At 33.7% G+C, this 25587-nt stretch overlaps 1 protein-coding gene across 23 annotated transcripts in view; it reads left to right on the forward strand.

Annotated features, from left to right (window-relative positions):
* ADGRL3 (adhesion G protein-coupled receptor L3) overlaps positions 1 to 25587 on the forward strand; it is an 824470-nt gene that overhangs the window by 789521 nt on the left and 9362 nt on the right. For 12 of the 23 annotated variants that reach the window (XM_078446079.2, XM_078446080.2, XM_078446082.2 and 9 more), the window contains one exon: positions 4572 to 4668. In XM_078446079.2, the coding sequence (XP_078302205.1) occupies positions 4572 to 4668 (97 nt within the window). Of the gene's footprint in view, positions 1 to 4571; positions 4669 to 23939; positions 24069 to 25587 lie in introns of all 23 variants that reach the window. The other 11 variants (XM_078446071.2, XM_078446073.2, XM_078446074.2 and 8 more) reach the window with 1 other exon arrangement.

Here is a 25587-nt window from a genome sequence, read left to right on the forward strand (position 1 = left end):
TATATATATATATATATATATATATATATATATAATTTTTTTACTAAAAAATATTGAATGTCCTGTATTTAATGGCAGGACAATCTTCTAAGCTCTCAAGTTACAGTGGTTAAAAGACAAATACCTGGGGCGCCTGGGTGGCGTAGTCGGTTAAGCGTCCGACTTCAGCCAGGTCACGATCTCGCGGTCCGTGAGTTCGAGCCCCGCGTCGGGCTCTGGGCTGATGGCTCGGAGCCTGGAGCCTGTTTCGGATTCTGTGTCTCCCTCTCTCTCTGCCCCTCCCCCGTTCATGCTCTGTCTCTCTCTGTCCCAAAAATAAATAAAAAACGTTGAAAAAAAAAAAATTTAAAAAAAAAAAAAAAGACAAATACCTTCCCCTGTGATCTAGAGCTTTCATTCTAATTGTGGAAGATAGAAAACTTATTAAAAAATAAACCAACAGAAAATACCAGATTATAAAAGCTGGTAGAGAGCCAAGTATGGTGATTTGATACAGAAATTCCAGGTGGCTACTTGGATTAAGTGCTGGAAAAAGACTATTTTGGAGGATGATATTGACACCAAGATTCTGAATGACAGGAAGGAAATTCAGGGGAAGAGAATTCCAGGTGAGAGAACATCTAATGCAAAGCCCTTAAGGTAGAGGAGACAGGCAAACTCAGGAATGGAAAGAATGTCATTGACTAAATTGGGTGAAAGTGAATAGGAGATAAGTCAAAGAAGAAGGCTAGACATGGATCAGTAATTGTTTGTAAGAGTACGAAAATTTAGATTTTATTTTGAATACTTTAGAAAGCCAATGAGATGATTTAGGACAGGAAGTGGCAGGAGATCATCCACGTATGACAAAGATCACGTGGCTTCCATGTAGGTAGCGGAGGGGCATTGACTGGCAAGACTAAAAAGTGAAAGTCCTCTCTACCTGTTGCTCCCCCTACCTACATGTTGCTAATAAACACTTACAAAAGCTCTGTAGTACCCAAATCACACAGACAGATATTCACAGCCATATGTATAGAATTGGTTTGTGTTTTGTATGTGTTTATAAAAACTATGGACTAAAGTATTATCCTTCCTCTTTGACCTTTCTTTAATCTGTCATTTGTTTCCTATTTGTTTTGACTTTTTAGGTATATTTATATTTATCACATGAATTTGAAACATAAGCCGTGTATGTAATGTCTATTAAATTGTGAAGCATCGTAATAAAATGAATACCTGTGAACATCCAACTCAGAAATTGAACATTTTCCATATATGTTGCCTTCTTGAAACCTCTTTTGAATTAGTTCCTGTGCCTCCAACCAGAGAAGACTTCTGTTCTTCATTTCCTTGATGTATTCTAATAGTTTCTCCCCCTCCAAAAAAGATGTTTGGTGTTACTTTTTAAAATCTTTTTTTCTAAGTGGTATATTACTATATGTTGTCTTCTGTGACTTGCTCTTTTCACCCCCACATTATCCTAGTTCATTCCATAAACATTTAAGTGTTGTCTCTGTGCTATATAATGTATACTTTTCCTCTGCCTGCAATATTTCACCTTTTTCTCCTAGATCAGGAGCCAGTTGAATGGATTCAAATGTTGGTTTTGTCATTTATTAGCCCTGTGACATTGGACATGCTAATTAAATTCTGAACCTCAATTTTCTAATCACTAAGAGTACTTGCCTCAAGGAACTCTTGTATGATTTCAATGAGTGAATAAATGAAAAACACATAGTATATAACCTAGAATTCTAGGTTCTAATTCTAATTCCATAGATTTAATTAAAGTACATATTTTACATATAAATACATATTTTACATATACATACATATAATCTTTATCTTGTACCACATAGTATTTCAGGGTGGTGATACATCAATAAACAAAAAAGACACAATTTCTCTTTTTTGATAGTCTCAGATCTAATTCAGACATTAGATGTTAAATAATGGACATTATATATAAATATAAGAAATAAATACATTGTAGTTATAGGTCATGTTGTATAACATAATAATGACTATGGGGGGAAAGCAGGGCTAGGTGGGTGGAATACAATTCTAAATAGGATGATCCGTTCAAGGAGAAAATATTTGAGCAAAAATTTAAAGAGAAGAAGGAGTTATCCATACGTGTATCTGAGGGAAGAACACTTCAGGCCGAGGAAGCAATTGTACCAAGCCTGAGGCAGAAGCATACTTAGCTTGTTAAGGAATGGCAAGAGAACCAGTGTGGGTACTCAGGTTGGGGAGACTAACAGAAGCTGAGATAATGGGGTAGCTCATACAAGTGTCGCCTAACAACAATCATAACTTCATCAAATCTGTTAAGAAATCACTTCTTCAGTGCAGTGCTCACAGACTTCCCAGCCAAGGATGTATCCTCTCATATGCACTGAAACATTTTGTTTAATTATGTAGTATAACAAACATTAACAAAAGTATACAAAAGATAAGTGTATGCACAGTGATTTAGTACCTCTCCCCAGGTTAAATATTAGAATGTTGGGAGTGCCTCAGAAACCCTTTGAACCTTTCCCCATCATTCACCTCAAACATATCCACCATCTTAATTTTTCATGTATTTTGTTTTGCATGTGTGTGATACTTATTCACAGGACATCATCCAGCACATATTCTCTTCTATTTTCTTCCTGTCCTCAGACATCTATGTTGCTGCAGAAAGCTATGTTGATTTTCTATTTTTCTTATTCTGTATCATTCTATACATCATTCTACCACTGACAGTCATTCGGGTTTGTAGTCTTCAGCTATAATAATTAATGGTTCTGTGGAGATTTGTGGGCACATTGTTTACTTTGGCATTTATTTTTGTGGTAATTTGTTGTATCTATCACTTACTAACCTAGTAGTTCCACAAAGATAAAGATATTTTTTTGTTTGCCTTTTCCCTTTGTATTTTCTGGAGTAGCATTTGGTATGCAGTAGAGGGTAATTAATATTTTTAATTTTTTTTATTGTCTATTATTTGGGGGGAAGAGAAAGAGAGACATAAAGCAAGCAGGGAAGTGGCAGAGAGAGAGGGAGACACAGAATAGGAAGCAGGCTCCAGGCTCTGAGCTCTCAGCACAGAGCCCAACGCCGAACTCTAACTCACAAGATCATGACCTGAGCCGTAGTTTGTCGCCCAACTGACTGAGCCACCCAGGTGCCCCCTGATTAATATTTTTAATTAATTAAATGACAAATAGAAACAAATGTGAGAGAATTGTCCCCAGTATTTCAGTTTGAAGTTTTAAAGTATGTTTCAATAGAAAGTGTTCAAGTGCTGAGGATCTATAATCCTGCACCAGTTTTCTTATTCTTTTCTTTCTTTTTCTTTCTTTCTTTCTCTCTCTCTCTCTCTTTCTCTCTTTCTAAGTAGGCATGAGCTTGAACTCATGACCTTGAGATCAAGAGTCAAGTGCTCTACTCAGTGAGCCACTCAGGCACCTCTCTTATTCTTTTATTTACTAGTTTTGTTCTGTGTGTGTGTGTGTGTGTGTGTGTGTGTGTGTGTGTGTGTCTGGTGTCTACGTGTGTTTCTTTGTGTGTGGTTGCTGACCTATAAAACAATATACACAATGTAGAAATGCCCCAAGATTTATAAAACCAATTGTCTAATATTTTAAGTTTAGGTACTCCTCTTATTCACGGTGTTCAAATATATTTGGAACATAATCCATTTGAGAGCTTGGTTTTACCACTACCATGACTAGGAGTAATAGTTCTTAAAACTATATTCATCCTTGGAAAAACTGAAAATATTTTGTTTCCTCATCACAGGATTGTTAATACTTTTTTGATCCCTAACTCAATAAAATAGCAAAACAATAAAGTAGAAAAAATCCACCTCCCAATAATAGACAAATATTACACTGCTTCAGTTATCTGGCACTTAGAAACTGAATTTGAGAATATAAATAATGATGTAAGAATTTTCACTTCTCTACAAATTACCTACTGTGAAGAAATGAATAGGGTGAACTGACTTCCTTTATCTCCTTTGAGAGAAAGAAAAGTCAAAATCATATATAACCTGTGAAATTACACTGATCTTAAAAAATTTATGGAAAATATTGAGTTTAGTCGCATTTTAATAATACTCTATTCTTTTCTTACTAACCTTTTTCTCTCTTGCAAGTTTCTGAATTCTTGAACTAAATCTTTTGTTAATAAAACTGACAATTTAATACATATTTAAATATCCATTCCCATAAAAGTTACAATGAAAATAATTGTTTCACTCTGGAAACTAAAATTATTAAAATTCTAACTGTCTAGAGGACACTTCCATATACTTTCAACATGTTTCAATTGGTATAGTACATTACATTTATTGCTTTTTCAGTTACAATTATTTTTGGTATAAGCATTTCAGAAGACACTTAATGAGAACCAATTATTGTCATTAATTTAGTTTCTGATATTCTTATGCTACCATACTGCAAGCATGTAAAAGTTACACACTTGCCAGATGCTGGACCAAAGGTCTCGTATAACTACAACAGAAAGAAACAGAACGATTTGTGTGAAACTTCACTGCCTGGTGAGTTCATTTCCTTTTGTGCCTTTACCCCATCCAGAGCCGAATTCGTAGAATGTGGAATGACACAGTCCGAAAGCAGTCGGAGTCTTCCTTCATTACTGGAGACATAAACAGTTCAGCGTCACTCAACAGAGGTAAGTAGAAATGATTTTTCCTATTTAGTATGTTTGTGATTACTTTATGAAGTTCTTAAATGCATTGCTTTTTTTTTCTTTTTTTTTCTTTTCGGAACTTCTGGACCTTGTTCCAAGTGATAGGAATATTGCAAGGATATAAAACCTGGCTGAGTGTAGCACTATGTTCCATTATTCATAAGCCTTTTTTTTTTTTTTTTGAATCCTGAGTTTTCAGGAAATCTTTTCTGAAAGGAAGTTAGAAAATGAGAACTTTCCTTTTCTAGTCATCTGCCACTTTAATAAACTGGTGAGCTGTCAGGCCTCATTGGAAGCAGTGAAAATGGGCAATTATGTGGCTATATAGTCTGCTAAGCATCATAGAGTTCCACATTGTCCCAGGCATAGAGCAATTTCATAGTCTTTGTGGAAGTAAAAATATACTGTCTAATACATATTTGAGACAACCTGTGTATTTGGGGTAAAAATCTCATCTGATCTTAGTATCTACAAACTTATCCAGCATATTTAAAGATCTAGGAAAAAATATATATATACATATATTATGATTTGTGTGTGTGTGTGTGTGTGTGTGTGTGTGTGTGTGTGTGCTTCTGGTTATCATGTGCCTAGGGCATCAATTTAGACTTTGAAAGTGAAGTTTCCTTAAGCTACTATTTTGTTTGTGGTTGATTTTTTTTATTCTTCTCTGTCTTTCCGTCTCCCTCTTTCCCTCCTCCCCTCCCTCTTATTCAGTGTATGTGTGTGTTGGGGGCAGGGGTGATTAGAATTAAATCAACTCCAGTCAAAATGAGTAAATGCTATGTTTGTCTAGAGCTAGAGGACACTGTAGACATTGCTGGGGAATACTTAGAGTATAGTTTTATCTGGAAAGGTGGAATTTGCATAAGCCTATTCCAGTCACAGTGTCCTAACAGATATTTTTGATACATATATTAAGTATATATTGAGTACACATATATTGAGTACAACATTGTTTTTTTCCTTATCCCCGAACTAGGATTATTAGTTGGTTTTAAACCTGCTTCTGTTAGCTTTTTGTTACATTAAATGCTACTTAGAAACAAACAATTAACAATCATGGGTTATGATTCAGAAAAATTTAGATCCTGGTGTGGCTCTTAATTACTTTTACTCAATTAATTTGCATCTTATTTACATAAAAGAAGTTGGGACTAATAGTGTCCAAGTTGAACCTGATACAGGGACCCATGTTATATGTAATCTTAATATGTTATTTGGGGCAGTGATACAACAACTATAACCTAATAATGATATTACATTTTCTCTGTCACTTCTGCCTGAGTAGGAATAGTGAGTGCAATTATTCCTCCAAAAAATACCTTTTTGTATTTTGTTTCTTTATTAATCTGTTTTTATTTGCTAGATTTTGATTTACATAGTATCATCTAAATATTCTTTTTCAAGTTTTATTTTAATGGTTAGTTTGTGAAAATTTATTTTAATATGAATACTCTAACTTAAGACATACTTTCAAATCATACAATACAAATTACTTACAGATGCCTTCAACATTTAGAAACTAATTTGCTTTCATAGTGACAGACTTTGTTTATTGTCTAATCCCACAGATGGAAAATTTACAGTATGTTACTAGAAAGAAAGCTACCCTTATGAATAGGATTTATTATTAGAAGTATCTTGCATCTAATGATCACAGTAACCATAGAACAATTATTGTTTCAACAAAAGATGAGATCATGTATTCTAATGATGTACTGTTTATTTGCCTACCGCAAAGATGGTTAAAATATGTAAAATTATTATGTTGTCTAGTATTATGATCTAAATTTATATAAAGATTGTAAGGTATGTGACTTTACTAAAAATTGTTTTAAATGGACACGTTTTCATGACCTTGATTTTCAGGTCAATCACAAATAACATTCTGTACACTTTTTAGTCCCTTGTAACGAATTTCATCAACTTGGAATATGTAATTATGTGGATGACTGGGTCAGTTTGAAGTATATTTAAAGGAAATAATATTTCATATTGACCAATCATATGTTTAAATCTGGTTGCAAAATCTTTAGTTTTAAAAGTATTTCTTAAAGTTACTCTTGAAGAATGGTATAAAATTTCTTGTGACACCCAATAAGTTATTCTAATGTTGACTTTGGGGAGGGGGTTAAATTGAATTTATGATTTGAAGTGTGTCCAGCCAGTGATCTCTTCCTTCAGGATATATATTCTTCCTTTCACTCAGTGACTTTAATGGTGGTAGACATCAGAGTGATCTTCTTGATTTCCCACATTAATTCCCCATTCCCCCAAGTCAGAAACTCATTTTATTCTCATCTCATTATTTTTTTGTCTTAGATGCCTGGAGTACTTTAAAATTTTATTTCTTCATAGTATATCTCTGAAGTTCATCTTTAACCTCCTTCTTTAATCTTGTCTTATTTCCCAGGGTCCTATCTTCCCTGCATTCAGGCGTGTGTATCATATTTAGGTAGGTGGAATCCAAGATTCACCTTTCGAGATAAACCCTTCAGTCACCTCAGCAACATAACTGTTCACCATTATTTAATTGAAAGATTATATTCTCTGTTAAATAAAAATTCTAGGCACTGCATCTTTGCATCTTCATATATTCTAACTTCCCATTCATTCTTAGTTTCTTACCAGCTGGCAATTTTTTGTTAATTTAAACCCCATTTTCCTTTCTTTCCAAGTCAGTTATATTAAATTTCTTATTTTTGTCTTTAGAACAGTTCTGGCCCTTGAAAACTACAAGAAGTTGTCTAAAAGCTAGTCCTATTTTTACTTTAGGTTTTCTTTCGTATTCATACCACTGCTCAATTCATCAAAAGAATAATTATTTTATAATTCTGTATGTCTTACCATCTATTCTTCCAAACAGGAATTCATCATTATCATCTTTGGGATCCATTAAGAATAAAACATCTACCATGCAGTACAGAACTCTTTCTCAAGGGTTTTTATTTTTTCAAACCATCTTTAATATTCTGTTCTTGCACCAACTTGTTATATCCTATGTATCGGATTACCTGCCTAGATTTTCCAGTGTGATCAACTTGATTACCGCTGGGATTTTATTCCTTAGAATCATGCAAAACCTTGGAAGATTTATTGATAATTTTCAGTTCATGTAATCATTCTTATATATTCTCTTTGGAATTTTGTTATTTGGTCACCTCATCTCTTTAAAACCTTCCATTACATTTGTCCTTTGAATCTGTATATTCATGAAGGGGTTTTTGCAAAGGTTCCCTGTGCGTTTTAAGACATATTTTCTGCTTCTGACTTGTTTGCTACAATGCTACTCACTCATAAATTAAGAATTCCTTGAGGCCGGTACCCCAGGGCAACTATCAAGTTAATTTCCCTGATGCCACTGCCTACACAGTTTGAAGGAGCTTTTCAAGAGCATTAAGGTGGTAGTTGAGTATAAAAAGTTTTATAGAAGTTTAACTCTGATCCAAACTCAAGATTTTACAAATGCCACAGGAGGGTTCATTTATTTGTTCATTTAAATATTTACTATTTGTTCATATCTTGAAGTCAGGCCTCAATCCCTGAGCCTCCCCCAGGTGTATTGGAAATCTCACCCAACTTTCCAGTAGCTCCAACTTCCCAGCAGTGGTAGAAACAATATGTAGCTAGAGTAATCTTCACCTCATATCTCCTACCCACAATCTCTACTGGCCAAACCTTGCCCTGAATGAGTTAGACCATCAATGCCTCTGAAACTTGAGTTTCATCCCAAACTGAAGCATTTCTGAGAAATTGCTCTGCTAGTTCAGTTAATGGTTAAACATTTCCTCTCTTTTTATAGATCCGTATAGAAATTGGGGTATGTTCTGAAATTAGATTTTATTAGGCTTTATCTCATTGTGAATAATATAATTGCATTTCCCATTTTCTTTTTATTTCATTAGTTGAGTTGACATCAGAAATTTCAGTTTAAAATCTAGTTTTGCTAGATAGCTGCTACCAATATGATGTTGTATGAATTATGACAAGTGTCCTATGCCCACCCCTCCTCAGCTGTGGAGTTATTACAAAAATGTAACCCATTGTAGTGGCAGGATTAGCAAAAAGGCATTTCTTCTTTTGAAACAATAGCTTGACCAGCAAAGGTGGATTTTTGTTTCCCCCTACCTCCCACCCTCTGTCTTATCAACCTCCCACAGAAATTAATGCAATTTAGATTTTTATACATGGAGATCTGACTGGTAAAGCTAGATTTATTTAAGCCAAATCTATGTGTTGTATGACTGAAAACTGTCTCTTTTGTAGATGTCCAGCACTTATTTATTAATGTTGATGGGATTCTCCATTCAAGGTGCAGATTCATATTAATCTACACATGCATTCTCAGTAAATTTATGTAATCAGTACAATTATGATGGCCTACGATGATCTTTTCATCAATTTTAGGGGTAAATCTTGGCTCTCAGTGGCACAACTACCTACTGAAAGGCATCACCTGTTAGGGACATTGTTGATACAAAGGGGGAAAGCATCATCAAATAGACATTTGCAAATTGTTGACTTACTCATTGTAGTTTTCATAGTAGTTTTGAGAATGGGGTTTCGATCCAGTGACTTTTGGTAAATTGCTTATTTTCTCAGTGTCTATGCAATAAGGATATAAATAGCACCCTCTTCACAGGGACCTTGACAGGACCAAGTGAGTTTACATATGTTAATTCCTTACTACAGTGCCTGGAACACAAGTACTATTATCATTATTTTATTCAGAAGTTCACTTATATCTTCTAACAAATGAAAACTGATCCTTGTCAGTGCTCTGAGATAATTAGATATAAAAATTCATCATTCACTACTGAAGGTTTTCTTTCCCCTTTTTTTTTCTAGTAATAGGTAGTCAGAATACAGTAGTTACCTGAATGCCAAGTAAAAGAAATAATAATTTATCTAAAGTGGTGCTACCCTTGAGGCTAAAAAAAAGAGATAAACTAATAAAACTGAATTGTCTATTCTAAATTAGAAGTTAAATGCACATTACATCTGCCTAGTTGTGCTTTCCACTTTTGATTTGTAACCATATTTTAGCATTGAAGCAATAAAGGTAAAATATTTCTTCTCCCTACCTTAGATAATAAAATAAGCAAACACTGTCTTCTCTTTCCTCCAAGCCCTATCCTGCCCTTCAGAAGCTTAGAGAACACTAGTTCAATTCAAACAGTCCTGCTAAATAACCAGTGGTGTAGCAGAGCAGGGATGTGACTCATTCCCATTTTAAAACTCATGTCTTCTCAGAGCCTGTATTGTCTTTCCCGGGAGGTTGGTCACTGAGGCAGAAGAAACTTCACAATAAATCACCTGTCACCTCATTAATATTCAGGCTTTTCAACTTATTTTGCTTTTGTGTTTTTAAAGAAAAATGCAAATGAAGATGTGTAAGTGGTGTTTCACAGCAATTAATGATTTCTATAAATTAGAGCGCACTAGGGTGAAACCCTATACTCATTCACTGCACTTTATTAATGTCAGTAAATAAAATTTGGCTTATATGCATAAAATATGTCATATTTCTCAAAAGCCTTGCTGCTTTGAAGGATTATAAAATTGTTTGTAAACATTAACCAGATCCTGCTATAACTTGACGTCTATTTGAGGAATTTGCAAGAGTTAAATGATGTGCATAGCTAATAAATCAGAGTACAACCTGTATAACAAATTACTTTTTGTTATGAATAAGCATTGTGATATTATGAGTACAAATATAAGTATATATGACATGGATAAAGTTTTCATATGAAATTCACATTACATTTATATCTAGTATTTTTTGACGTTTACATTCTTCATTTGTAAATGAGGCAACATTGCTTCCTGTGTTAATTCCTTTCCTTTATACATGTCATCAATAAAGACATAATCAGAAAATGTACAAAAAATAAGGAAATCTTCTGTGTTAGGAAAATCAGTTTAATAACACAAAAGTAAAATAGTTACAGGTTGTAAAAGTGAAATGCTATGTCAAATAGATAAGTAAACAATGCTATTAGTATCTTGATTCCTAACTCAAGGAGACCAAATAACTTTCAGAATAAATTCTCCATTACAAAATTAAGTATATTAAATATTGATTTCTACACAATTGGGGCAAATATTCTTGCTATAAATTGTTGGTAGGAACTGAAAAAGAAGACTTTTAAAATGCTTGTCCAGTGAGTCCTTCTTATGCTTTGCTTTTAAATTTGTCTCTTTGATGTAAATCATTTCAATCATAACCATCCAGCCTCTCATAATCAACTCTACAGTAGCAAAAATGGTTTGTATTTTACTACTACTACAACTACTACTACTACTATTATTATTATTATTATAGCTTTTATAGACCCCTTCACAAAGAGAATTCTCTGTGTAGATTCTTTTTTATTATGGTTTATTATCTGACTGCCTTATATATAGTTCGCACTATCTCTTATCTCTTTATTTCTTTTAAAGCTTATTTATTTATTTTGAGAGAGAGAGAGAGAGAGAGAGAGAGAATGAGAGAGGGGAAAGGGGCAGAGAGAGAGGAAGAGAGAAAATTCCAAGCAGGCTCAGCACTGTCAGCTCAGAGCCCAACGCAGGGCTCAAACTCAAGAATCGTGAGATCATGACCTGAGCCAAAATCAAGAGTCGGATGCTTAATTGACTGGGCCATCCCCATGCCCCGCTCATACCTCTTTACTATTAGTCAAACAAGCTGCAGTGAAATACCTTGATAGTTTCTAAATGTAACACTATAAAACATTTCCACTGATTTTTGAAATATTACTGTTGTTTCATCGCTGAAGATATAATTTTTCAAAAAATATATATTTTGAACAACTAAACACACATACTCAACTTCTCTTCCGAAATTGCTGGTATTCTTTTTTCTAATAGAACACAGTATGGCTCTTTATAGTTTTTGATCAACTTGGGATTTCTCTTTTAATGTGTACAGCTACAAATTTGTCTATTGTACACTATTCATTATTCATCCATTGTCTTTATTTCCATGAAGAAGCCAGGTTTGTGAAATGATTCCTAAAGGACAAAATCTAGATCCCAAACAAGATCTATCTGAGCACGAAACCCTATTCATGACAACAAAAATTTTCACTCTTTTCTTATGACAGTTTTTCATGAAGCTTGCTAAGATTAGAATAAAGATATTTTCCAAGAATGTATTTCAAAGTGATTTTTATCACTTCACATGGAAATAAGATATTCTTAAAACCACAAGTTATAACATCTTTATTTCTTAATTTCCTTCATGTACCATTGATTTCCTTCTACTTTATTTTGCTCTAGGTATAGTTCTTTAGTGTGGTTTCAGCCTATTCATTTAGTGAAAGAAAAGCTTTAAAACACTGTAAATATATGGAGAAATGGGTTGGCCATACTTTTCAAAACTATTTGGTATGGAATATGCTGATTTGCTATGCATTATTGTCCTAGTTTTAGGACTTAGGTTGCAAGAAGATTTTTATAATCATTGTCTTCTTTCCTGGAAGGCCTCAAGGTACTTTACTGGTAGAATCCTTTAACTTTAATTTTTTATGTTTCAGTAAAAGGATGAATGAACATTTTGGTCAGGGAAAAATTTTGTTAAAAAATCAGGTAAATAGCTTCTGCCTATAATGATTTAGTATTAGAACCAACCAAAGATACAACTTTCCCCAGCTATTTATACTTCTGAATTTGATATTGTCCCTTGTCAGGACAATGTGAAAATGCCTAGAACGAGTAGAAAATCTGTTTGAGTTAACTTCAAAAAGACACTGATGATGTATAAATTAAACTATTTTATGTGCTAATTCCAGTTTTCACAAAAACTATGGACTGTCTTAAAATTTAAAAACAAAACCTGACTGTACCTCTCATCTGGAAAAATGTTTCTACTGGATTATAAACATAAAGGTTCTGATGATATAATGTAGTTTATAGCATCCAAAGTTAATTAACAAAATCATTACTTGTTCAAATTATTTTTTCTAAGAAATAGATTGTATTAACTTATATCTGCTACTTTCAAAGTAATTAGAGATTAATTCAATTATATGAAAAATTAAATTGTGGAAGAGGGTTAGCCAAAGAGAGCCCTCATTAGAAAAAGATACTTATGGGGCACCTGGGTGGCTTAGTCAGTTAAGGATCTGACTCTTGACTTTGACTCAGGTCATGATCTCACGGTTCATGAGTTTGAGCCCCACATTGGACTCTGCACTGACAGCACAGAGCCTGCTTGGAATAATCTGTCTCCTCTCTATATGCCCATCCCCCACTTGTTTGTTTCCTCTTTCTCTCTGTCTCTCAAAAAAAAAAAAACACTAAAAAAAGGAAGAAAAAAGAAAGATATAGTACTTAAATTGTCATTGCCAATAATTGTGTAGTATCTGATTAAAATAGCTTCTATTTTATTGAACTACATTACATACAGAAGCATATACTTTACATAGCTCAACCTTATATACTGCATGTCATTTGAAAGTAAGTGTTTATCTGATAGGTTCTCCTATGATTTTCCTAATAGTCTTTCTTCATAATTTATCATTATAAGGAATGTGGGTGCTTCAAAAACTAAGATAAGTTACCCATCACATTCATAGGAAGTAATTTATAACCCTGGAAAATCATTGGAGAATTAAGAAAGATTTGAGAGGATACACAGATTGAAAGAAGATAGTTAATCTTGATGTAGACAAATGGAAACAATGTAAGTTTCCTGAAACAGCCTCATTTCTAAAAAGGACAAAATTATGATTATATGATGAAATAGGCCTTCTCTGAACGTTATTAAGAATCTCTTTGTTCATAGATAACTTCTTTGAATTTACTTTTCTCAGACATGTTTTTAAAATGTTGGTTCTAAATTTAATATTCAGGTTTTAGCCAGGATAGACTTTCTGCATGTAAGCTATACAATTTGTTCAATATAGGAAAGTCTGTCAATATAGTACAGAGCATTATACAAAAAGTCAGATTTTTTTCACATTGGTAAATCATTTCCTATTGTTAAGTAGTTACTATATTTTCGTTTTTTTTCTGAAGTGTGTTTTATTAAATGAAAATGCACAAGCTGTGTGTGATTTATAAATAAATATAGCTGTGGAATTGGCTACATACCATTAACAGATATCAAGAGATAATCTGATGTAGAGAAAATGAATTAAATATAGTGTGAATGACAAAGATAAATACTCTTATGCTAAATGCCTTTGATTTACTAAAAAGAACTGTAATTTACCGCTATTTTGCCTGTGGTTAAGCAAACTCAGCTGGTTATCTTTAGGCTTAGTATTTTTTGTTTTCAGTACTATGGAATGTATTCACAAATGTCCAAATGTATTCAACACGTCCCAATTTAACAGCACACAGAAAGATATCCCTTTGATTACAAAGGATGAGTTTTAGAGATGAATGACTGAATAGTATAGGTTCATCATTTCCGTTACAGATTAACCACTTACACTGTTGTGCAGCCAAGATTCACCAAGAATTCTAAGTTCCAATTCTACCATATTTGTCTTGAGCTGTCAGAAAACCCAAGATCTTTGAGAAGCTTTGCTTTCAGCTAATTATGTAAAATTATTATATATAATTATAATATGTAATGCAATATATATTATATAATATAAAATATAAATATATAATACAAAAAATTAAACTTTAAAGCTATATATATGTGTATATAGATACACTTTAGATTTTAGATTAAAGAAGGAGTTCTTAAAAACAAAATAACAAAGATTATGAACTATAACAAAAAGTAATGTTCTTGCCTCAAAATGTAAACAGTATTCATAACAGTAAGATATTGGGAGAAAGAGTAAACAACATATAACACACAAAATGTTATGCCTACATTGTATAAAGAATGTCTATAAACCAATATATACAGGCAAAAGATAAGAACGGGCAATTCACAGAATGAGAGACCCTTATGGCCAATAAACATGAAAAATGACCCCATCTCTTTGGTAATCAGGGAAGTGCAAAGCATAATAGTAATATGAGATATCGTGTGATACTTGTATGAAATTGGCAAAAATATCAGGCTTACAATACTAAGTCCTAGTAAGAATCTGAGAAATTTAATTTCTCATGGAAGTGTAAAGTGATACAAATACATTTGACAGAATTTTGGCAATATGTTCTAAATTGAAATGTGAGCAATATATGGCCCAGTAACTTGACTTCTAAGTATTTATTGTAGAAAAAACCATGCGTCTGGACAAGAAGACCTATATAATGTCATCTAGCACAAAATAAAGACAAATAGACAAGGTAATGTCTAGGGTTCCCACATCTAAATCTTTGAACTTCTATATTACAATAGAACAAAACCTCTACATTCAGAATATTTCATTTCGTATTGAACTAACAATAACCAAAATCTGTACTTTGGAGAAAACATATCATTGAAGTCCATGTTAATAGATTCCCAGTGAATGAATTTTCTATTAAAAAAAGCTGAGGTATCTCCGAACCATTTGAAAGAAATTTAATAGGCAGGTTGATTAAAATTTAATAGCAAACTTGTTGGCTATTAAAAGTGCACAGTGTGATAAATCAAGATGTCAGCTCTTCAATTTATGACTTCAGAAAAAAATGATGAAGGTTTCTTGGCTTTCAATAAAATATTTCTTCTTTGACACTTTGTAATTTCATTAATTATTTGAATAAAAACAGTACAAAATATAAAATTATGGTTTCTGTGGTTTTTAAAATTATTTTATATAATTTTTAAGGATAGCATGCAGATTCTTTTAGTTTTGTTAATGATTATAAACAACTTGGTCTTGATTTATATGGCTGTTCCTATTTTATAAAATAAGCCTTTAAAGTTGAACTTACCATTTTTGCACTGTCTGTAGATTGTGTGTGCATGTTGATATTTCATTGTTACACAGAAAAAGAAAAAACAGGAAACAAAGTACTTAAAATAGACAATGCCTATTCAATCAGTTTTCCATAGATGTGCAAATCTCTTATCGATTTACTTTCATTTTTGTTTCTTTGTGTTATATAAATTAACACATGAATATGAAAATTAAATAATTGACCATTACAGAAAAGTAATGCACTCCTATAAGGCTCCTAATAAAATGTTATCAAAACATGTTTGTGGGGTGCACCTGCATGGCTCAGTCAGTTGCACATCTGACTTTGTCTCAGGTCACGATCTCGCAGTACGTGAGTTCAAGTCCCACATCGGGCTTGCTGCTGTTAGCCTGTTAGCACAAAGCCTGCTTTGGATCCTCTGTCCTCCTCTCTCTGCCCCTCCACCCCTTGCAAAAATAAATAAACATTAATAAAAAAACATAATTTTGGGAGAGGATGCTAAAAATATTCAAACATCACTGTTTAAATATGTTTAAATAAAATCACCAGAGTCAGGTGTGACCTTGAACAGGTTATGAATGTCTTTGGACCTGTTTCTTTATGTAGTAAATGATGGTAGTAGATTAGATAATGTTAAAACCTTATTCACTTCTAAATTCTGAGTTATAACTTTCTTCCATTATGTTATACTGCAATTCATCGGGTAATACCTACATACATAAGATGTGTGTGGGGTCCTTCTGATTCATTTTTTCCAGTTTTCTTCTTTGTATTAAAGTTAACTCACTAGGGGCACCTGGGTGGCTCGGTCGGTTAAGCGTCTGACTTTGGCTCAGGTCATGATCTCACGGTCCGTGAGTTCAAGCCCTGCATCGGGCTCTGTGCTGACCGCTCAGAGCCTGGAGCCTGTTTCCGATTCTGTGTCTCCCTCTCTCTCTGCCCCTCCCCGTTCATGCTCTGTCTCTCTCTGTCTCAAAAATAAATAAACGTTAAAAAAATTTTAAAATAAAGTTAACTCACTAAAGAAAAAGGCTTACCTTTTTTATTTTTTCTTTATGCCAGTTTTCTTAGCTCTTTGAAAAGGAAATCAAAGCCATAGGACCCTTTCACCAGAAAGAAAAGCAGTCATGTGTGGGTGCCCAACTGGCTTCACAAACATGCACCTAAACCATTTTACATACAATTTTAAGGGGGTCACAACTTGACCCCTCCATCTCCTGGTAAAAGACCCTTTGTTTAACGCTCAAGTTAGTATTTTAACTCTGTAGAAAATACCGTCACTAGTGAAGCTATTTTTTACTTGTACAAAATGAAGCCTCCGTGATGGGCCAAAATTATGTTCTGAAGACAGAAGCACAGAGGCATTATCCAGTAGTAACTTTGCTTTATTTATAACTCCAAATGATATGCATTAGTCAGTCCATGTCATGGAAATGGCTTCATAAAACAAAAAATATGTCGAATCAAGGGAGAGAGAACCATGAGGGGATGGAATGGAGGACAAAACATATTAAAGAAGAAAGAATTATCCAGGTGAAACTGTTTTATTGAAATAAAACAAACAAAAAATTTATCATCCTATATATTCATAAATAACAAGAATTTGAAAATTAGACATGTTGGTATGAGACTCTCAGGAATGGGATATTCAGTTGGTTCGTTAGAACACCAGGGTCTAGAACTATACACCTTTGCTTGTCCAATAAGACAAATAAGAACGAAAGTACGTTTAAAAAAAAAAGTGAGGGGCAGAGCAGAGTGACAATTCAAGTTATTTTAAGAGCTTTTCAGCGTACTGTGGTTAGCCTGCTGTCAAGAAGAAACGTTTGAAAATGTTTCTGAATGATATGATATGGATTCAAGTGGGATTCAACTGTCATCTTTTTTCAGATCTTTTTTTCACTTCACACTTTCAAAGCCTGCAGCTCTTCCTTCAGTTTTCAGTCCTCAATTACGTGTATCACACTGAACTGGCCTAGACAGTGTTGTCGTTCAAGGCCTGCCCGTGTCAAAACACCTATTTTATTTTCATAAGGAAAAAAAAATACAACACTTTTGTGGTAAACCTGTGCATTTGAAAAGGGTGTACTCATTATTATCCCATTCAAATTTCACTCATTCAGAAACTTTTATGTCTATCTCTATCTTCAGGTATAAATAAAGTAAAAAAGACTCTTCTTAAAATGACTATGATTTTACACTTCGTGTTTTTCAGTAGGTTTAGGATCTGACTTGCAAATAATTGTCAGAAAAACTTCCCTATGTTTTTCAGCATGGAATATGAAAATCCCTTTTTGCTTTGTATCATGCTTTTACTAGAAATAAAGATCTCTTGGTTGGCTCTCTGTTGACAGTTTTGTTGACGATTCACATATATTGAAAGTCAACTTAATTCCTTTTCCATGGTTTTATTAAAGACCTTACCCTTGTTTCTGACAGCAAATAGGCAGTTTTGACTAGACTGTACCCAGGATTTAGTGTGTCAGATAATTAAGAAACAATTATTCTTATATTACTGCTTTGAGATTTTTACCTTGAGCTTTTTTTTTTACCCAATTTGAGCTTTTTATTTTAAGTCACAGTAGGTTGTGCTGAGTTTTCCCCCCGTCTTGTCATATTATCTGCAGCTAGTATTCAAGTAGCAATTTGTATTTCCAAATAATTACATGAGTGTTTTTTTCCTGCTTTAAATATACCTGGTATAGTGTTAGAAGGAAATAAATCACATTAGGAATTAGACAATTGGCACTTGTAAAAAATTTACTCAAATTATAAAACTGCTCATAATTGGTAAAATGACTTGTGTTAGTTTGTTACATTAAAGATGCCATAGATTTCACATGGGCTTTTTTTCATTATTTAAGCAAGTATTTACCAAGCTCTGGGAACTATTCTAGACCCTTGGTATAGAGCGGTAATAAAACCCAGTGTATTCCTTGTTTTTCTGGCGTTTACATTCCAATGAAATTTGTACATAAACATTCTTTTCCCATATGTAGTGTTGTAACTATCTTCTCTACCCAGCAACATCAGCTTATTTGTGTCTTCAACCTGACTAACCAGTAAGCTTAACTTTTTAGCTGAAAAACAGTGACAGATGGTCTGTAAACACCGATCTTCTTGGAAGTCTGCAGCAATTTCATAGCTATTAGAAGGGAAGTTTACAAATCAGAAGTTAGTTGGAAGGAAGAGGAAGAGACAGGATGGACAGTACCTTGGAAAATAGTATCGGAATTCAAAGTGACCTGGGTAAATTGGGGAAACAGCCAGAAGCAAACAGAATAGGCTTCAGCTAAGACAAGTGAAATGTAGTGCAGCTATGGAAAAAGACAAATGTAACTTTGTACACAAAAGACCCAAGAAGACAGGTTCTGTACAAGTTTTTAGTTAAGAGATCTAGGCATTGGCAACAAGCCAGTGTTTTTGACACAGGGCCACCTTTCAAAGGTACAATTGGAATGCATAAATGTGAGCATGGACTGTAGGAACCATGCGAAAACACCTTATCACACTTGTTTGGAATGGCAACAGGAAAAACGGCCTCTTGCAAGATTTGAGTGTCCATAAAATGATGGAAAATGATTGCCTTCTAACACTAGGGAATCAAACCACAGATAACTGGTTACTCAAACATATCCCTCATTCTTTCAAACCAGCAAACCCATAAAGCTTATCCACAACTTCATACTCTGCAAAACTCTAATGATCAAATTTGATATCCTATTCCTCAGTTCCTGTTACTGAGCCCTCACTTATATTTTAACTCAATTTTTAGGGTTAAAGTCAGTTATAGTGACACTAATTAACTTGATTTCAAATGGGGCATAAGATGTAAAAAGGTGAGTCATCATAAAAAAGCAACTTTAACCAATGATCCTTCTTCTATCAGGAAAAAGGCTCTTAATACCAAGGATAAAGAAGAAAATGTATTTTGTTGGAAAGTTCTAGATTATTTTTGTCAGTATTTGTGTGGTTTTAGATTTAAAAGCAGGTGGATCTTAATTATGACTGTATGTCACTCATTGTGGCTATAGATCTGTACCTGATCTGGGTTACACTTGGTTTTGAGGAAGCTACCTTCCAAAGCCACGTGGCTGGGACTGAATATTGTTCCATTTAGTCAACATTGTATCACTCCATGGCTGTATACCAATAGCATTTCTGTTATTGTTGCTGGACTTTCCAGATTAGCAAGAATTGACAAATAAAAAAAAACTCAGTCTTCCTACATTAGTAATTTCACTAATAAGAGTGTCTTTAGGTATATTCAAAACTTAGAACACACTTAGCAAAACTAAAAACAACTTTATGCTAGGAAAGCTATGACCAGATGGCCTATCAAAAATTTTGATAGCTTCATTAGAATTCAATTACAGAACTCCATTTTTGTGTGATTAAATTGTTTGTTCTTATATTTTTAACCTTTAAATAAACTGAATGACAGCCAGAAAAAATATTGAGCCACATGCTTTTTGCTTATGTTTGGTTCTTCCTAACTCAATTGTTTCCTTATTTTAAATCACAGAGCATATTCTTTTACATTGGTATAGAAAAATATATATACATATAGAGAGAGACAGATATGACAAAGGAATATTTTCTTTGGCAATCTACGTGAAGCAAGTGGGCAGAAGTAGCATGCAATCTTCCCAGCTTGTTTGTTTTTTAATCAGTTCAAATTAAGAAATATGTAGTAATGAAGGAAAATATATAGAGATACAGATATAGGGCGCCTGGGTGGCTCAGTTGGTAAAGCATCTGACTCTTGGTTTTGGCTCAGGGCATGATCTCGCGATTTGAGTTCAAGCCCCACGTTGAGTTCTGCACTGATAGTGTGGAGCTTGCTTGGGATTCTGTGTCTCCCTCTCTTTCTGCCCCTCCTCTGCTCGCACTCTGTGTCTCTCCGTCTCTCAAAAATAAATAAACATTTAAAAAAAGAAGAAGAAGAAGAAATACAGATAGACGCTCCAGCCATAAAGATCTAACCCTTATTTGATCTATGAGGGAAAATAATGAATTTTAGCAATTTTATATATTTAGGGTTTTTACCCTAGTTCATTTTAAGTTGTTTACACCTTTCATTTTCTGTTAAAATTCTTAGAGTAATTTTAGAAAGTAATTATTTGTATTGGAAGGCTAGAATTGTAATTGTATTGTAACTTGAAGGCTAGAATAAGAAACATTAGTAGCAGGTGCAATTTACAGGTAGTTTGCTTTTTTAAAATGTTGTGCAGGCCAAATCTGGTCTCTAACAATCATAAATTTGTGTAACATCAACGATACACATGTTTAAGATGTATAGTATTCTGTTTCTTATCTGAATGGCACAATAGCCAACTCTTTGTAGTTTTTCTTGCTGGTATTCTATATATTTATCAGTGGGAAGTGACATCCTGATTGATCCATTGTACGATAAAGTGGAGATCTGCCGTCTCACTCTGTTAAAAACATTTAAATGTGTATGTTGTACAATTTCAGCAAATACTCATCGAGCATTTAATAAGTGGAAAATTTTGTGCTACTTCTGTGCTAGTTCTGTGTGGAATGTGTAGGATGCAAACACATGGCTTATTTCCTGAAAGAATTGTAACCTTCCAGTTTTATAAATCCGACAAGCTATATTGTACTTTAAATCTAGAGATGTTCACTTACCCAATTTTGAGGTTAAAATATCTGTTATTTGGGGTGTCTGGCTGTCTCAGTTGGTAGAGCATGCGACTCTTGATCATGAATTCAACCCCAACATCGGGTATAGAGCTTACTTAAAAAAATAGATAAAATAGGTGTTACTTGATTGATAATTTGCTATATAACAAAGAACTATGATTTTGAAAAAAAATAAAATAAAACTACCATGGCCAAGTTTTTTCTTCTCATTTTTTGCATTTTCTATGAATAAATATTTTTGTTTCATTCAATATAGATTACTTATTTTGCGATAATTGTAGATTCACTTACAGTTATATGAAATAGTGAAGAGATTGTGTTCCTTGTACCCAGTGTTCTTCAATAATACCTTGTAAAACTATACTACAAAATCATGCCAGAATATTGACCGATACCCAGCAGTCTTGTTCAGATGTCTTCAATATTACTTATATTTCATTGTATTTGTGTGTGTGTGTGTGTGTGAGTGTGTGTGTGTGTGTTTAGTTCAATGCAATTCTATCTATCAAGACTCGGTTTGTGTTATACCAGCATAGCCTACATACAGAATAGCTCCATAGCCACAGGGAAGCCTCATGTTGCCCGTGTATGACCATTTCCACTTCCCTCCCCCTTGCATCTTTACCCCTGTCAACCACTAATCTGTTCTCCATTTCTATCATTTTGTCATTTAAGAATCTTATGTATATCTATATGGAAATATATATATATATATATATATATATATGGAATCAGTTAGTACATAACCTTTTGGATTGTCTTTTTTACTCTGTATTATTATCCAGAGATTCATCCAGTTTGTTGTATCAATAATTGTTCTTTTTTAAATTAATGAATAGTGTTTCCTGGTAAGGATGTGCCACAGATTGCTTAACCATTCACCAGCTGAAGGATATCTGGGCTGTTTCCATTATGGACTATTATAAATAAGGCTGCATGAACATTCATGTATAGGTTTTTATGTGAACATAAATCTCCATTTTATCTGGGATGAATGTCTAAGAGTACAATTGCTGGGTGGTATGGTAATTGAATGGTTACTTTTATAACTATTTTCCAGAGTAGCTATACTATTTGACATTCCTCCAGCAAAGTAGGAAAGATCCAGTTTTCTTCACCCTTGCCAGCATTTAATGTTGTCACCATTTAAATTTTAAGTGTGTAGTGATGTCACATTGGTTTCTTTAATAATTTTTTTTAAAGTTTATTTATTTTTAAAGAGAAAGAGACCCAGCACGAGTGGGGGAGTGGCAGAGAGAGATGGACAGAGAATTCCAAGCAGGCTCCACATTGTCAGTGCAGAACTCGACACAGGGCTCAAACTCATAAACTGTGAGATCATGACCTGAGTCGAGATCCAGTCAGATGCTAAAACAACTGAACCAGCCAGGCTCCCCACATTGTGGTTTTAATCTGCATTTTCTTAATAGCTAATAGCAATTCTTTTCATGGTCTTGTTTGCCACCTGTATATCCTTTGCTGTAAAATGTCTTTTTATGTCTTTGGCCCATTTTCTAATTAGATTGGGTTTTTTGTTGTTGTTGTTAGTTTTTTGCTTTGGGTTGTTTGGGTGTTTGTCTGTTTGTTTGTTTTTACTGTTGACTTTTAAGAGTTCTTCCTGTATTCCAGATACTAACTTTTCTTGGATTGCAAATATTTGTAAATTTGTTTGCAAATATTTTCTCCTGGTCTACTGATTGTATTTTCATTCTCTAATGTATATACTGAATTAACAAATACTTGTGTTCAATCTGACTATCCTCATACAATTTGTATTTTCCTCTCCTCAGTCACATTTTCTTTCTTTATCATCTAACATAAACATGCATTCTGCCTATCATTTTTTACACATGGCCTAATTATGTTTAATAAAACTATTCCTCTGATATTTTGCTTTTTTTTTTGGTTAAACAATTTTGGAGGTTGGAGGTTGCAACTCATACTAATGATATATTAGGCTCTAGGTACATCTATTTACAAAGAGATGAAATAATTTAGCTTTCTTACTTTATGTGCCAAAGTTCAAACAACCAGTTGGAAAATGGAAAATGGAATTATATATATGCTGGATATTATGAAGTCAATACTTTATTTGAAATATTTAAAATAATATCCATATGATTATTAGATTTGTAAAATCACCTAATTAGTATGCTTACTACAGTGTACTAACGAGAGTGATTATATCTTATTTTGATGTAAGGGATTCCTTTTCTTAGAATTTTAAGAAATGTCAAATTCTTCTGTTGTGTCCACAACTGCTCTCCAAATGTGTGTTTTATTGTAAATGTTGCCTTTTATTCTTTTTTTACTTTCATTGAAAACAACCCAACGGTTTCTGTGAATGAGGGAATGTTTTGTTTATTTTGGCTTTTCTTTCCGTGTTTTAAACTTTTTTTTTCAGCTTTTGTTTTGTGTTTTGTTTATATGGAAGACTATATTTTGCTTTCATTTTTTTATTTTTTATTTTTAGCAAGCATGGGAGTATACTCTTGCTTATACTTTGGGAAAGAGAACACCCTATATATGGCTTAATCAACATCATAAACCATTTTCTTTCTTTCCCATTGACTCTTGGATATGTGCATTATTGGAAACATGTGTGCTTTAGTGGCATATATTTTTGAGTCTAATTAGCTGCCCGCCTGTAATCAGGACTATATCAACTGTTGTCATTCTAAATGTTTCCTTTCTTTTTTTCAAACACATTTGCCTGATTGACCTTTTTTTTTTTTTTTCTCTGTCTTTCTATGGGGCTGCTCCAGGAGCCATGGCTAATCATCTTATAAGCAATGCTCTGCTTCGTCCGCATGGTACTAACAATCCCTATAATACATTGCTTGGGGAACCGGCGGTCTGTAACAACCCTTCTGTCAGCATGTACAACGCACAAGGTGTGCTGGAGTTTATCTTAATTTTTTCAAGTGAGAGTCCCATTTTATGTAGCTTTTATGGCCACATTCTATTTTGCGTTCTTTCCACTGCCTTTTCTTTCTTTTGGAAGCAGACACACAGACTCCCTTTGCCTTCCACCCCTCTTGGTGCTTTTATTTTCCATTTTCCTTAGGTTTCCTTTAGTAACAAATGGTTTCCCTCCTTCTGATAAACAAATGCTTAATTCACCAATACGTGTTTGTTTCTCTGTAATGTTATAAAATGTATTGTGTCGTGTCAGTGCTTGTCTTGTTGTTGATTGATTTCTATATTAAACACCCATGTATGTATTTTGAGAAATGAGAATTTGCCTAAGGTAAGTAAAATAAAGAAAGACTTGATTTGATAGTCTTAATGGTATAAGATCAAGAAAGTAATCTTTGTTATGCCATGAAGAATACTCTAGGTGCAAGGCATCAGTACTGTTGAAAGCACTTAGATCAGCTCCATGGAAAATTACATTGAGCTAAGCCACGGAGAAAAGATCCATTCCGTTTGCTATTGAACTGAACAATACCAAGTTAGGTTCCACACTAGCTTGCCATTGCCTGTGTGAGTGACTCAGGACAGTCGGGATTTTTTTTCCTGCTGTGGCTACGTGTGAAAAACAAAGCTTTGGGATATGGTTCTTCTGAATGATATGAAAATTTAATTACTTTAAATGATATAAAATTTTAATTACATCCCAAACAAATAAGCATAAATCTCTTTAAAACCACTTACAATATGAGTGTTTGGACAGGCATTACCTTCTCTAAGAATAAAGATGTACTGGGGCACAAGAAATTAAAACAATTCATATCATTTGGAAGAAACCACAGGAAAAAAATTAGTCAAATAAAACTTTCCTAAAAGAAAAGTCCTAGTTAGGGATCCACTTATGTAATATTATATCTGAAAGAAAATTCACTATAACAAAGAGACTTAAAAGTGGTTGTTTGAAGTTGGATGTGACAGATTAGCAGTATATTAGCTTTCCTAGGCAATTCTGAATAAAATTTCTATTATTCTTTATGGGAATCTCTGTGTTTTCTTTTCCTTCTCAGTCAGAGATAAAAGATTAGTGGCATGAGTGTGTAAAACTTGGTGTGAGTGGCCATCCCATGAAAGTTTGCTTGTTGCAGAACTGAAATTGGGTGTCTAAAACCTTCTGAGTTTCCCAGATACCTTGCCAGGGACAAAGGATGATTTTAAATTATTTCAAAATTTCTGAAGTCAGTAATACAGAGTGACTTCAGGAATATGCTCAAACTGTATCTCAGTAGGATGAAGTAATTAGCGAATTTTTGAATTATCAAGTTTCAGAAGGCCTGCATGTCTAAGAATCAGACTTTGAGAATCAAAAGCAGGGTTAGAGCTCATGAATTCTCTTCACCACATTGCTGACATTCTGTCAGCCTGTGCCCATTTCCTTTAATGGGACCCTTCTCCCCTCAGGATTTCATACATTCAGTTGTTGAAATCCTCCATTTGTTATGT

The sequence above is a fragment of the Panthera onca genome, chromosome B1 (genome assembly GCF_046562875.1).
Source record: "Panthera onca isolate mPanOnc1 chromosome B1, mPanOnc1 haplotype 2, whole genome shotgun sequence".
Taxonomy (NCBI): Eukaryota; Metazoa; Chordata; class Mammalia; order Carnivora; family Felidae; genus Panthera; species Panthera onca.